This window comes from Barbus barbus (genome assembly GCF_936440315.1).
Source record: "Barbus barbus genome assembly, chromosome: 40".
NCBI classification, from domain to species: domain Eukaryota; kingdom Metazoa; phylum Chordata; class Actinopteri; order Cypriniformes; family Cyprinidae; genus Barbus; species Barbus barbus.
Window position 1 is genome coordinate 11,539,369 of NC_136718.1, and position 12,217 is coordinate 11,551,585.

The window sequence follows — 12,217 nt, forward strand, 5'->3', positions numbered from 1 at the left end:
TTTAAACATACTTCATTCTTATAAAAATACCCAAGATGGATTGAAGAACACAGATAAAACCATATATTGTCGCAATCATTGTTTATTTTCTTCATGTTTCATCAGTAAAATGTCTATCTGCATGTTATGAAGCTGCTAGGCTACATAAACACCGAAAGCTGAATGTCTTTGTCCATATAAGGGATTTCCTGGAAGTGAGTCTCACTAGTGGCGTTTCGGTGCGTGGGCGCCCTCTGGCGAAGAGTATGAATGAAAAGAAATTACTCGTTATTGCTCACAAAATAACGAGTAAAAATAGCAAAAATAATTAAGAACTTTGAGGTAAACATTTGCAAATCCTTACATTTTCCTTCAGTGTAGAGAAGTGTTCTTTTTCTTGCAGCTATGTTTATTCTTAAATACTCAGTTTTGTATATTATAGTGAAATAGTGTTATTACAAAAGTAATATTCCTTATTTTGTTTAATGTTCTTATTTATAAAAAATAACCATAATCATTATTAGTGTATATATATATATATATATATATATATATATATATATATATATATATATATATATATATATATATATATATATATATAAACATTTTTGACCAAATCCTGCAGCCCTACAAGTACAGTATACCTGTTTTTTCTCTCTTTTTTTTGGTTTGTTTGTTTGTTTTTTTATTATTAATAAATTTTGGCCTTTTTTCCAAATAAAGAAATGTTTGTCTGAAAACCATAAGGTTCGGATTTTGTGTGCCTTGTACAGAACATTAATGAACATTCAATGTCTGTAGCACCAGTGACCAACAAACAGGTTTACGAAATTACAGTGTTCACAAAACTGACAAAATAGGTTTTATATGTGCTTGTGTACAAATGATTGTTTCTTTTCTATGTGGTTTCCTCAAAAAAGGTACATCCGTTTCTTGTCTAATCTCTCTCCTATATGTTGCTGGTTCATTAATATTCAACATACGATTAGCATACTGGGCAGAAATGCAAATTAAAAAAATACTAGTATCTATTAAGTTCAGGATATCTCTGGTCTAAAAAGTTACTAGTAACTAAAAAAAATAAATAACTAGTTCTATTTTTTCTTAACAAGAAAAGTATAATTAAATACTAGTCACTACTGGAATAAGTACTACTATCTAATAAATAAGAACTAGTATCTAATGAATAAGTACTAGTGCTTAATGGAAAAGATACTAGTATCTAAAAAATAAGTACTAGCATGAAAATAGATACTAGTACGGCTTATAGATTAAATGCTATAATGGCTTGCCATAGCAGGAGATAAGAAAGCGCGACACAGGGAAACCCTCCGCCAAATGACAACACCACAGAGGTAGAGGAGGTGTGAGGGGAGGTGATGAGGTGGAAGAATAAAGCAAAGAGGTGGGACGGACGGCCTGATAACAATCAATGCTGAGACACACCGAAAGAGGAAGCAGCCCGTCAGTTAGCGGCTTTCTCTCGCTGTGTGGCATTCATGCGCACAACCAGTCATGTATGCAAAAGCACGCAGCCTGTGCGTGGACGTGATGGACGCATCTGCCAAAAACACGCGCGCACACACACTCATCCTCTTGAAAGGATAATAACGCATGCATGCATATAAGAAATATCCCACTGTCATACACAAACATGTCAGTGAGCCTCCACTGCGTGTGTGAGGAGGTGGAGTGAGAACACAAAAACATACAACCGGTCATGCTGAGAGGACTGCACAGTGAATTTACAGTCATAAATAATAAAGAAAACCAAGTCTTACCTCATTCTCCTAGGTTCTGTCTCTCTTTCCCTCTCGCTGGACACAGAGAACACTGTGTTTGAGTCACACAGATTTTATGCAGCCAGTTTGATTTCACCCCCTCTGACACATTCTACACACATGACTCTCTCTCTCTCAGGGAGTGCATTCAAAATAAGGAGGAAACACACAAGCATGAATGCTAGAAAACAGCTCCCCTTCTTTGGTTCAAACACACATGCACACACACACCACACGCGCGTGCTGAAACACAGCCTCTCTCTCTCTCTCTGTCTCCTCCGCTCTCAGGCAATCAGAGAGAATGTCATAACCGAAGCCACGCCCCCTCCCCTCCCCACAGGCTTACTATAAATACAGGGATGGATATGAATACGCTGTCTTGTTCTCTTAGACCCCCCTCCCGTTTCGCTCCATCTCTCATTCCTAATATTCCTTCTCTCTCCCTCTCTGTGGCCATGAAATGCTTTTCTTATGACCTTGCATTGTGCTCGCGGACTAACAGCCCCCCTTTCTCTGCACACACACACACATACACACGATTAATGTACACTCGTGAATCCATTTAATGTTCTTGCAGATGAGCTATAAAACTGATACTAATGCCAATCCAAAAGGAACTGAATGGGTAATAGCTAGGTGACAAACAAACAATGGCCGGCGCATCCGTACAAACACACACCTGCTGGCACTGTAATGGCCGGTTCACACAGAACGCATTTTTTTCGTTCCACTGCTTTGTTTCTCTGTGGACCCTTGAACGTTTCGCCACTTAAAAGTTCAACTTTTTATAAATGTCCTTTCAATTGCATTGCGCCGCGCTTTCAAACGCAACACGTTCTATGTGAACGGACTGTTGTTACACCACGCGAGCGCGCGCTGTCATGTGCTAATGACTTATCTGTCACATCTAGTATGCAATGCATGTGCAAATATTTGTGTAGCTCATTAGATCCATTATTGTTATGCATACAATAAGAGCAGGGCATAACAAGTTTTCAGACAAGTTCGCACCTCACAGGAAATGGTGCCCACAAAACCGCCAATTTACTCGGTCACATGATGACAGCAACAGCTTCAGATGCTAAAAGGATACCTTGTGTGAGGGTCGTGACTTGTGAATGTGCCAGAATTATTAAATTGGTTGTTGAAACATAAATATGCTTGGCTAATGAATTTAGAAGAGGCAGTTATATTTTTCACCGTTCTGTAAAAATACAGGCGTAATTTGCATATGCATGAGAACAAATTTAGTTTAGTAAATGAGAAGACCTTGGGATAGTATATCCAAAAATGAAAAAGTTGTCATCATTTTATCACCCTGGTGGTGTTGTTGCAAACCAGTAACCTATGGCTTGCTTTCTTCTGAAAACACAAAATAAGGTTTTGAAGAACTAAACAGTTCAGACTGACTTCCATTTTATGGACAACACAGGCATTTCTCAAAATATCTTCTTTTGTGTTCAACAGATTAGAAAAAGAAAGAAAGAAAGAAAGAAAGAAAGAAAGAAAGAAAGAAAGAAAGTCAAGGTTTCGGAATAACATGAGAATGAAAAATGATGACAGAATTACACATTTTTTAATGAACTATCCCTTTAATATCTAGAATGAGATTATTTGTTATTCTAAACTCAATTTTAATAATATTTCCAAATCCATATTTGTAGTAATGTACAATAAAGCTTAGGGTTTGGCTTTTTTTTCTTTCCGAAAAACACTCACACATAGCAATGCTTAAAAACCGCTCAGAACACACTATCTATCACATAGAAAAGTCAATGTAATTCTCATGTAATGAAACATAAATGTAGCAATGTAATCGTTTACATTTTGTGGTTTAATATCTAATGAATAATTCGATATTTCTGGCCAACTGTAGGCTACAGTAAAATTCCTATCTTGAGTTTTGTAAGGTGCAAAGAGAAGTTCAACCCCTTCACCTCCCCCATCTTTCCTGTGCTTGTTTCCTTCCTCTCTCATGTTAAGCCTGTGTTCGCTCTCTTTCTCTCACTATAAAATCCTCAGGATGTGACAAATAAAGATAAATTAAGCCCCTTAAATCCTATAATGTGAAACAAACACACACACAATATATATATTTACACATGAAACCAGACAGAACACACAGCTGCACACGCAGCTGAGCAAAACATCTACAGCTGCAGTGCCGCCCAATCTCACCAGATATAAAAAGATTGATGATTATTGATCCCTAAAGAGAAATCCAGTGCAGCAGCAGCACTATTAAACAGAGTGCACATATAATGAAACCGTATATGTGTCTAAGCATAAACAATATATATGTGTGTAGTTGGTCAGCAAGGACTTACAAAATCATGGATATAATAGCTGTGACAAGGATTGTTGCACATGCTCCAGTTCCCTTGTGGCAAACGAACGGTCTACGGGAAGCATCACCCCACCCATGAGTGCTTGGAAAGGCGACTCCACTGTGAGGGTGGCTGGGGGGAAGCCATGATGTGACTTGGACATCAATGTGACGTGAACATTATAGCAGGTGGTCAGATTTGTGCAACACGAGAAACGATTTATAGGGCCCAGCAGGTAACAAACATATAAGCAGTTTGTCAGTGCTGCCTCTGATACTATTGGTTCTACACTTGCTCCTCTTCCCGCATCAACCCTTACTACCCCGGCCCGTCCTCCCTAGGGACAGTTCAGTTTCCACTTGGTCAGTCAGTCCTCCCAGCTTTGACCTATTTCATGTCTCTGGTTTCATATGCGTACTCATAGGCTCGCACACTCAAACTGCACATGCAGCGATGCAAATGAATGCTGAGTGGTGATTACAAAGCTGATTTCACCTGCTGTGGTCTGATGAGTACATCAGCAAAGCTGCTCTTCAAAGATGCAGATGGACTGCAGAATGTAGCAGTGACATAAACAGACCACATAGACACGTGTGCATTGATCATAGAGTGGGGTTCAAAACTCTGAAACCACATTCAATGCTGAGATTCAAAATCAATCATAAAGAGGAAATTTAAGATTAAACCAGAAAATGTAACAAATTGGAAATATTTTAGTTAATATTTAAGTAAATGGGTGGCATTGCAACATGTGACTCTTTGAACAGATGTTTTTTCTTCCACTGAAGCTCAAAATGCTCTTTGGATTATTTTCAAATCATACTAGAGAACATGATGATCAGGTTTCACACATACCTGTAGAGTTCATGAAATTTCAGTGCTGCTGCCATTAAAGCAAAAGGGGAACCAAGCAAACACTAGGATTATTTTTTAGTTCACTACAATAATTATTAATATAGTTTGTAATAAAAAGTAAAAATTAAATGGGAACAATGGAAACTAGAAACATTTTCACTAACAGACTGATCTCACACATTTAGACCCTTTACTTTTATATGTGACCATGGACCACAAAACCAGTCATAAGGGTCAATATTTCGAAATTGAGATTTATACAAAATCTGAAAGCTGAATAAATAAGCTGTCCATTGATGTATGGTTTGTTAGGATCGGACAATATTTGGCTGAGACACAACTATTTGAAAATCTGGAATCTGAGGGTGCAAAAAAATCTAAATATTGAGAAAATCACCTTTAAAGTTGTCCAAATTAAGTTATTAGCAATGCATATTACTAATCAAAAATTAATTTTTAATATATTCATGGTAGGAAATTTACATGGAACATGATCTTTACTTTACATCCTAATGATTTTTGGCATAAAAGAAAATAGATCATTTTGACATATACAATGTATTTTTGGCTATTGCTACAAATATACCCCAGCGACTAAAGACTGGTTTTGTGGTCCAGGGTCACATATATATATGCTTTCCAGAATATATAGTGTAGTAAATACTATGAATAAAAATGCTTAAAGGGTAAGTGCCAATTTTCAACTAGCCTTGTACTGTTACAGTGTCAGTAATATGTATATGAACAAACTTTTTTATGTGTTACTTACACCAAGATATCCCCATTTTTTGTCTGTAAATGACAATCCGTAATCCTTTTGACACCTCCAGGGCTTTTGTGAAAACAGATAATTTTTAAATTGCATTTCTACTGTACAGTCAGACCATTTTTTATTAAAGACCCATCTTGCCAGCGGTGAATTCCTACTTTAAACAAAATGGGCATTAAAGTATTATGCTACATCTTAACATAATCATTTAATAGAACAGTGAATTGCTGAAAATGCATCAATCGTAGGAGCTGGACATGTTAAGACATCTGTGTAATGGAGTTTCTGAAAGTCATGAATTCTGTGGAACTGTTTCCTACAAGAAAGGGGAAGCTGAAATGAGAGTTAAAACGAACTGTATTCTCATTTCATTACTGATGGGTGTTATGCAAAGTTTTCTAAATTATAACGTCATGTAACACTAAAGGTTATGCAAGACAATAAGTAAGCCATTTGTAAATTTCTCTTAAGTGTGTAAACACTGAAGCTGTAGTGTAACTGTTTGTAGTCTGCAACACTGTTGCAACCAATGGCTTGAGTTTGGGACGGGACTGTCTACTTGCTAACCAAAGGCAGATTAGAAAAAAAGAATCAGTACTTTTACAATTCTGTCCAATATTTTTACAATACAAGTAGCACTGAAATTACACACTGCAGCTTTAAACTACAGCCAGATATATAGGCTTGCTTGTAAAAGGGGGAAGTCTGGTAGCGCAACTCTGTGGCCATTCTAAGTACCGCAAGTGTGATGTGACTAAAACCTTAGCTTTGACACAAATTTGCTAAAAAATTCTGAAAAATATGCCTTATCTGCAGTTTATTAGTCAAATCAGCACGCACAATTTCTCTTGCAAACATCTAACTCTCATAAACAGATCTGATAAAATCAACAAACAGTATAGCGTATAAGTCTCTTATGCACCTCTTCATAATATATCATGCATTTGCAAATTATATGGGTTCATACTAACAAAAAATTAAATTGTTATGAGGTATAATTATTGCAACATATCAGAGTATGTCCAAATTTGGACATAAATAGTCTACCATACAATAACAATCCCATTAAGTGAATCTAGGGTCACAAGTTGTTAGTAAATGTTTGATTAACAGTCAATGTCCTATTAAACAGGCCTGATCCTATGAGACACAGGATATCTACAGAGAGTACATGCTGTATACGGTTGAATCAGGAACGGAGGGTAGGGTGAGGACAAGAGGGAGTTTCTACTGGCAATGAGGGGGTTGGGCTACTGTGATGTAGCTGTGGCCCAGGGGTGAAAAGGCACCGCTGTGTAAACTGATGTCAGTGTGGATCACCACTGCATGTGCGTCTCATCTGCTCAGCCTGTCTCACAGCCTTCTCCAGCTCCCCCTGGGACAGCAGCTTGCAGCGCTGCAGGGCAGAGAGCAGCTGGGCCCGAGAGTTGCTGATGAATGAGTGGGACAGGAAATAGGGGAGACCACCTCCATTCTTGAGGAAGTAGAGGGGCACTCTGACCATACCTAATACCTGGAGACAGATAAGAAAGTTGCATAATAAGATTTTGTAAGTACATTTACACACACGTGCATTAATAGACAGAGTTTTAACCTCTAAACCATGGTCTGTGGCTGTAGCTACAGCTGCTTTCTCTATCTCTTTCAGCTCTGACTCTGTCATCTTCTTGATGTAGAAATGCATGATGAGCCGAGGGAAGGATGGAGAAAGACAGGAGGACACGTGATTGTCCACGCCCACAGGCACAGCCACGCCCACCTCCTCGTGGAGCTCTCTGCTAAGCCCCGCCTCCAGCGTCTCCTCAGACGGGTTCACCAATCTGATTATAAAACAAAACACAGCCTTCATGAATAATGCCAGTTCATTTGTAAACAACTTAAAACTCATTCAAAGTTTATTTATTTATTGCATAAAGAGGAACTCACCCCCCTGAGAAACCCAGCAAGCCATCAAAACGCATCTGCATCTGAATGACAGTTCAGGGCGTTCATTTACATATTTTTAATTTCCTGCTTTAGTATAGTGCACCTGTCGTAGTGACACTCTTCACATAAAGGTAAAAGACGTGCAGGTCACAGAACTCCTCCTTACCAGTACTATATGTTTGATTGGGATTTTCCCGAAGAGTTTGGCGCTAGAGTCTCCGTACAGCATAATGTGACACGCATGTCTGTAGCCCTCCCGTGTCAAAGCATCTTCTCTCGTGATCTCTTCCGCCATTACAGGACGAGCGATAAACAAGCAAATCAATCAGTCAGTTAGTTGTATATTTAATAACGCGTATTGGTAAGTAAGGAGTAACACCAGACACTATGTGCGCGTGCCACTATAATCACCTGACGTTCACTATTTCAAAATAATAGTCCATTGAGAACGCAGCTCTAACTTTTTTTCCCTTAACTTTCTTTTTTAAACCATAGCTACTACAATACACCATATAAACTTTACAGTGAACACAACAAAACTGTGCAAACTTTGTATTTACCACATCTATCAAATAAAACTATTAAAATTAAAATAAATACAAATCCTGAAACCTATTTAAAATGTTCGGGGTCCCAAATTAATTCATAATTCTTTTTTAGAATTGGTAACAATAATTGTTTTAACCATAGTGTTTTAGCCAAGACTACCATGGCAATTATATTGTAAGGTAGGACGCAATAATTTATTTTATATAGCACTGTATAACTAATGAGAACGATAGGCTTAAACAAATGCTTATTGGTAATATGTATAGTCCTATAGTTTATAACAATATTGCATATAGGCTATTTAAAAGTTATGCACATTAAGAATTCACTACGCAGTTTTTATTAACTTTTCAGACTACGTACGTCTGTTGTCCTATAGATGGCAGTAGCAACTAAATTGGGCACCTTAAGATGTTAATATTCACTCTAGTCTATAGAGAAAGAAAGAAAGAAACCAAAAAAGTGTCCCTGTTGAAAGAAGAAGCCAGTGGAGAGCGACAAAGTGGATATAGATACAGTGCTTCCCCTTCACTTTGTCACTCCAAATCTATGCCACCTGTGCATAACACTAGAAATAACCTTATATCTAAATGCAGTGTGGCTTCAAAAGCAAAGCCGATTCCACGGTCATAACTGTTAATTCCTCATGCATGCACTGACTCTAGTTTCATATTGCCCAATTAGTTTGCAAAGAGCCAGTGAACTGCTCTATGGCCCTCACATAACATTGCAAGTATCAAACACGTCATTTCAAAATTACTGTGACAACCACAACAACAAAACTAATCTAAATGTTATTCTTATTGTTTTTACATTGAAATGTTTGTACATATCCTATATTGTAAATTTTGGGGGTTAAACAGAAAATGATTACTGTAGGATAATGGTGTTTGGTTCCTGTTCATAAAATGGTATTAGTGTATCCATACAAGTTTAAAAGTTCTAACCGCAAGAAACCTTCAGTAATTTATTTCATATACAAACTATTAAATATCTGAGTGTTGTAGCAGCCCTGAGGGAATGTGCGTTAGACATCTCAAGAGTGTAAGACTACACTGCTTCCATCCCACACAACACTTGACAGGATTCTTCAGCAGCCTTATAGGAGCTTTACAAGTTAAACCATGATGCTCCTCCCATCTCTCTGACCTTGTGCATTGCAAGGTGATGACTGGAGGAAATATTCTGTTTCACAACCACTCCCATCTTTTCCAACAAATATCATTTGTCTTCTCAACTCTTGTGCCAGTTGGACACAGAACATGCAAGCATGATGCCCTACCAAATAATATAGGACAATATAATCAAATCCATACATGTAAACATTTTTAAACAACTAAAATATCTGAAAATAGCTGCATTTATTCAGCATTAGTGAGCACTCCTGTAGTAATGGTAAATAAACTACAGCAAACACAGCTACAGATTCACTAACTGCAAGGCAAAGCATGAGAACTGTGGGTAAATATGGTGCTTTTGTGTGTGTGTGTGTGTGTGTATGTGTGTGTGTGTGTGTTTGTGTGTGTGTGTGTTCTTCAACAGTTGTTGCAGTGTTGGATACGGCTAATGTGGGTTTTCTGAGTCAGCCGTGTGGATGTTTCATCAATCCCTGGGCCTTTGAATTAAGAGACATTTCACATAGCAATATCTATGGGAGACTGACCGAATTAACCCATATTCACTTCCCATTCCAATCTGTCAAGGTTCCCATTGTCCCATGATAGGAGAGAGTAAATGAATGTAGAGATGTGCAGGTGTATAAGTGGGGCTGAGCATTTTAATTGCAGGTTATATGTACTATTTAAATAGAAATTATGTTAGTGTAAGACTATACTGGGAATGTTAAGAGACAGTGAGACAGATGGAGAGATAAAGCGAGGTTATGAGGCTGAGCACATGGTCACATTCATCACAGCTCTTGTTTGACTCATTTCAATCACTGTTAATGTATAGCAATTAAACATTTGGATGTGGTAAGCTGGAAATCATTACAGTGATTTACCATGATTTTTTTGGGGTATAAATTAAATTAAATTGTGGAATTATTCTCATTATTATTAGTAAATTATTATATTATGAATTACAGACCTGTAGATTAATGAAAATGTCAAATAAATAAAATTATTTTAAATTCAAGAATTGAATTATAATTAAATTAATATTAATTATTGTTAGAAGATTGAAGTGTTCCATCAGTTAATAATTCATTAGCCTCACTGTAGGCTGTTGGTCAAGCAACTTTGTGCTTTAATATAGAATTCAACTGATTTGAATTCTATATACAGTTGTGTGTGTGTGTGTGTATGCATGCTTTACAATGGCCTTAAACACGGTTCTTCCAATCAAATTTCAGAGCTGAATCTATCTGTTTTATAAAACATAACTGAAACTTTGAGCATCCGTGCCCGTAGACTTGAATCAGACATCTAGTATTGTTGAAGTTAGTGTTGACTCAAGGCCTTGTTAACTCTGTCTGTCCTCTCTGGGCTTACCGTGTGGCACGGGATTGCGCCCGAATGGCTGCGCTATTCTTGATCCTCAGCGCTTTCTAAGTTTAAAAGGTTTATGTGAGCTGCTGGCTATTGTTCTGGTGAAGGCGTCAGGGATTGTTATAGGGGATCTTAGGGGGAGAGATATAGTGCTGTCAAAATCCAGACTAAAATAAGCAGACAGCTGTGGGTGCTCATATCTAGGTTATGTGTTTGAGTGTGTGTGAGACTGATGGTGTAGCAATGGAGAAGAACTAACACAAAGCAGACAGGCTGAGTGTTGGAGCCAGATGGGGGAGAATGGCACTGCTTGTCTCCATCCAGTAGTCACTTGCTAAAAGACTGATTAGCTTACATTATTACCAATTTGTGGGGACGGCTGGCTGGTTATCCTGAGATTAGGACATTTCTCAAACTCTCCTTCTCTTCATTCTCACTCTCAATCACACACACAGGTGCAGGGGGGTTGCTGTATGCCAGGGTCTTACGCCACTGTCAGAGGCAAATCAGTGGGAAAAATTTATGTAGAATCCTGAATTGTGGGGAGACGAACGCTGCTCACCTGGGATCTGGTTCACATGTCTGCGCCTGGTGGATAGATCACACATATTTAGAAGACCAGGAGATACTGTATGTTTTGATTGGCAAGAGGAAAACATTTATTAAGAGGCAGTTAATGTGTAATTTTCTTGCCCCCATTGTGTGTGGGTATACAGAATGCGACCACCTTCCTCTACCTCTGACCTTTTAGTCTTTGTGTTAGAGCTTTGTGCCACTGGATGTGAACTGATAATCTGTAACAACTGCTCACCATGTGTAGAACTTCAAACCCTGGTTCCTGGAAGCTTTGTTTAGGTGTGCCATGTCAGCCACTCTTTTATGGCAAATGACATTGTAATAAATTGTATTTTGTTGAAGAGAAACTATCTATAAGATACATCACTGTTTTTAAACACTGAACTGAAGAAAAATCAAACATGTTCACCTAAACGATCCTCTTTCTCTGATGTTTAGCTTTGGAAAGTCTGTCTCATTCTAATGAATCAGTTCATCTTAAACGGTTCTATTTCTTATGCAGTGTTGGAAAGTCAGATTTTTTCTAGTGAAATGGTTCATCTTAAATGGTCTTCTCTGTCCTATGTAGCATTGGAAATTTTGAGTCTTTCTAATGAATCAGTTTATCTTTAACAGTTCTGTCTGTCCTGTGTAGCATTGAAAAGTCAGATTCCTTCTAATAAATTGGTTCTTCCAAACAAAACAGATTACAAAATGATTCACAGGTTGAATTCCTTGCATCATGTACTATTTTCTATTTATGTAAATAGATACATTTGTAGTAGGATACATATAAATCAGTCTGTTTAATATAATACTGCCAATCTGACTGTTCAGAAGCCCTCATTGTTTTGCTGTAAGCTTTTATTAAATTATAAATTACATCACTGAATAGTTTTATTTTTCTCCAAAAACATATTTTACCCTTAAGTAACTTCGGTATAGTTATAACTAATTATGTTTTCAAAAAAAGTTTCCTCAACT

At 37.6% G+C, this 12,217-nt stretch overlaps 2 protein-coding genes across 7 annotated transcripts in view; both read right to left on the minus strand.

The window, feature by feature from the left end:
- Positions 1 to 2,049, minus strand: part of LOC306859837 (SLIT-ROBO Rho GTPase-activating protein 3-like) — a 44,714-nt gene extending 42,665 nt beyond the window's left edge. For 2 of the 6 annotated variants that reach the window (XR_013783333.1, XM_079401170.1), the window contains exon 1: positions 1,764 to 2,049. The gene's annotated coding sequence lies outside the window, so the exon portion shown is untranslated. The remainder of the gene's footprint in view (positions 1 to 1,763) is intronic. The other 4 variants (XM_079401171.1, XM_079401169.1, XR_013783334.1 and 1 more) reach the window with 3 other exon arrangements.
- Positions 2,050 to 5,812: 3,763 nt separating this feature from the next.
- Positions 5,813 to 8,063, minus strand: LOC306859595 (U8 snoRNA-decapping enzyme-like). The gene is made up of 4 exons (XM_079400705.1): positions 7,807 to 8,063; positions 7,641 to 7,681; positions 7,309 to 7,534; positions 5,813 to 7,227 (listed from the first exon to the last, which is right to left on the minus strand). Exons 1-4 carry the CDS (start codon positions 7,933 to 7,935, stop codon positions 7,021 to 7,023), a joined length of 603 nt encoding a protein of 200 aa, XP_079256831.1. The 5' UTR covers positions 7,936 to 8,063; the 3' UTR covers positions 5,813 to 7,020.
- Positions 8,064 to 12,217: the final 4,154 nt, after the last annotated feature.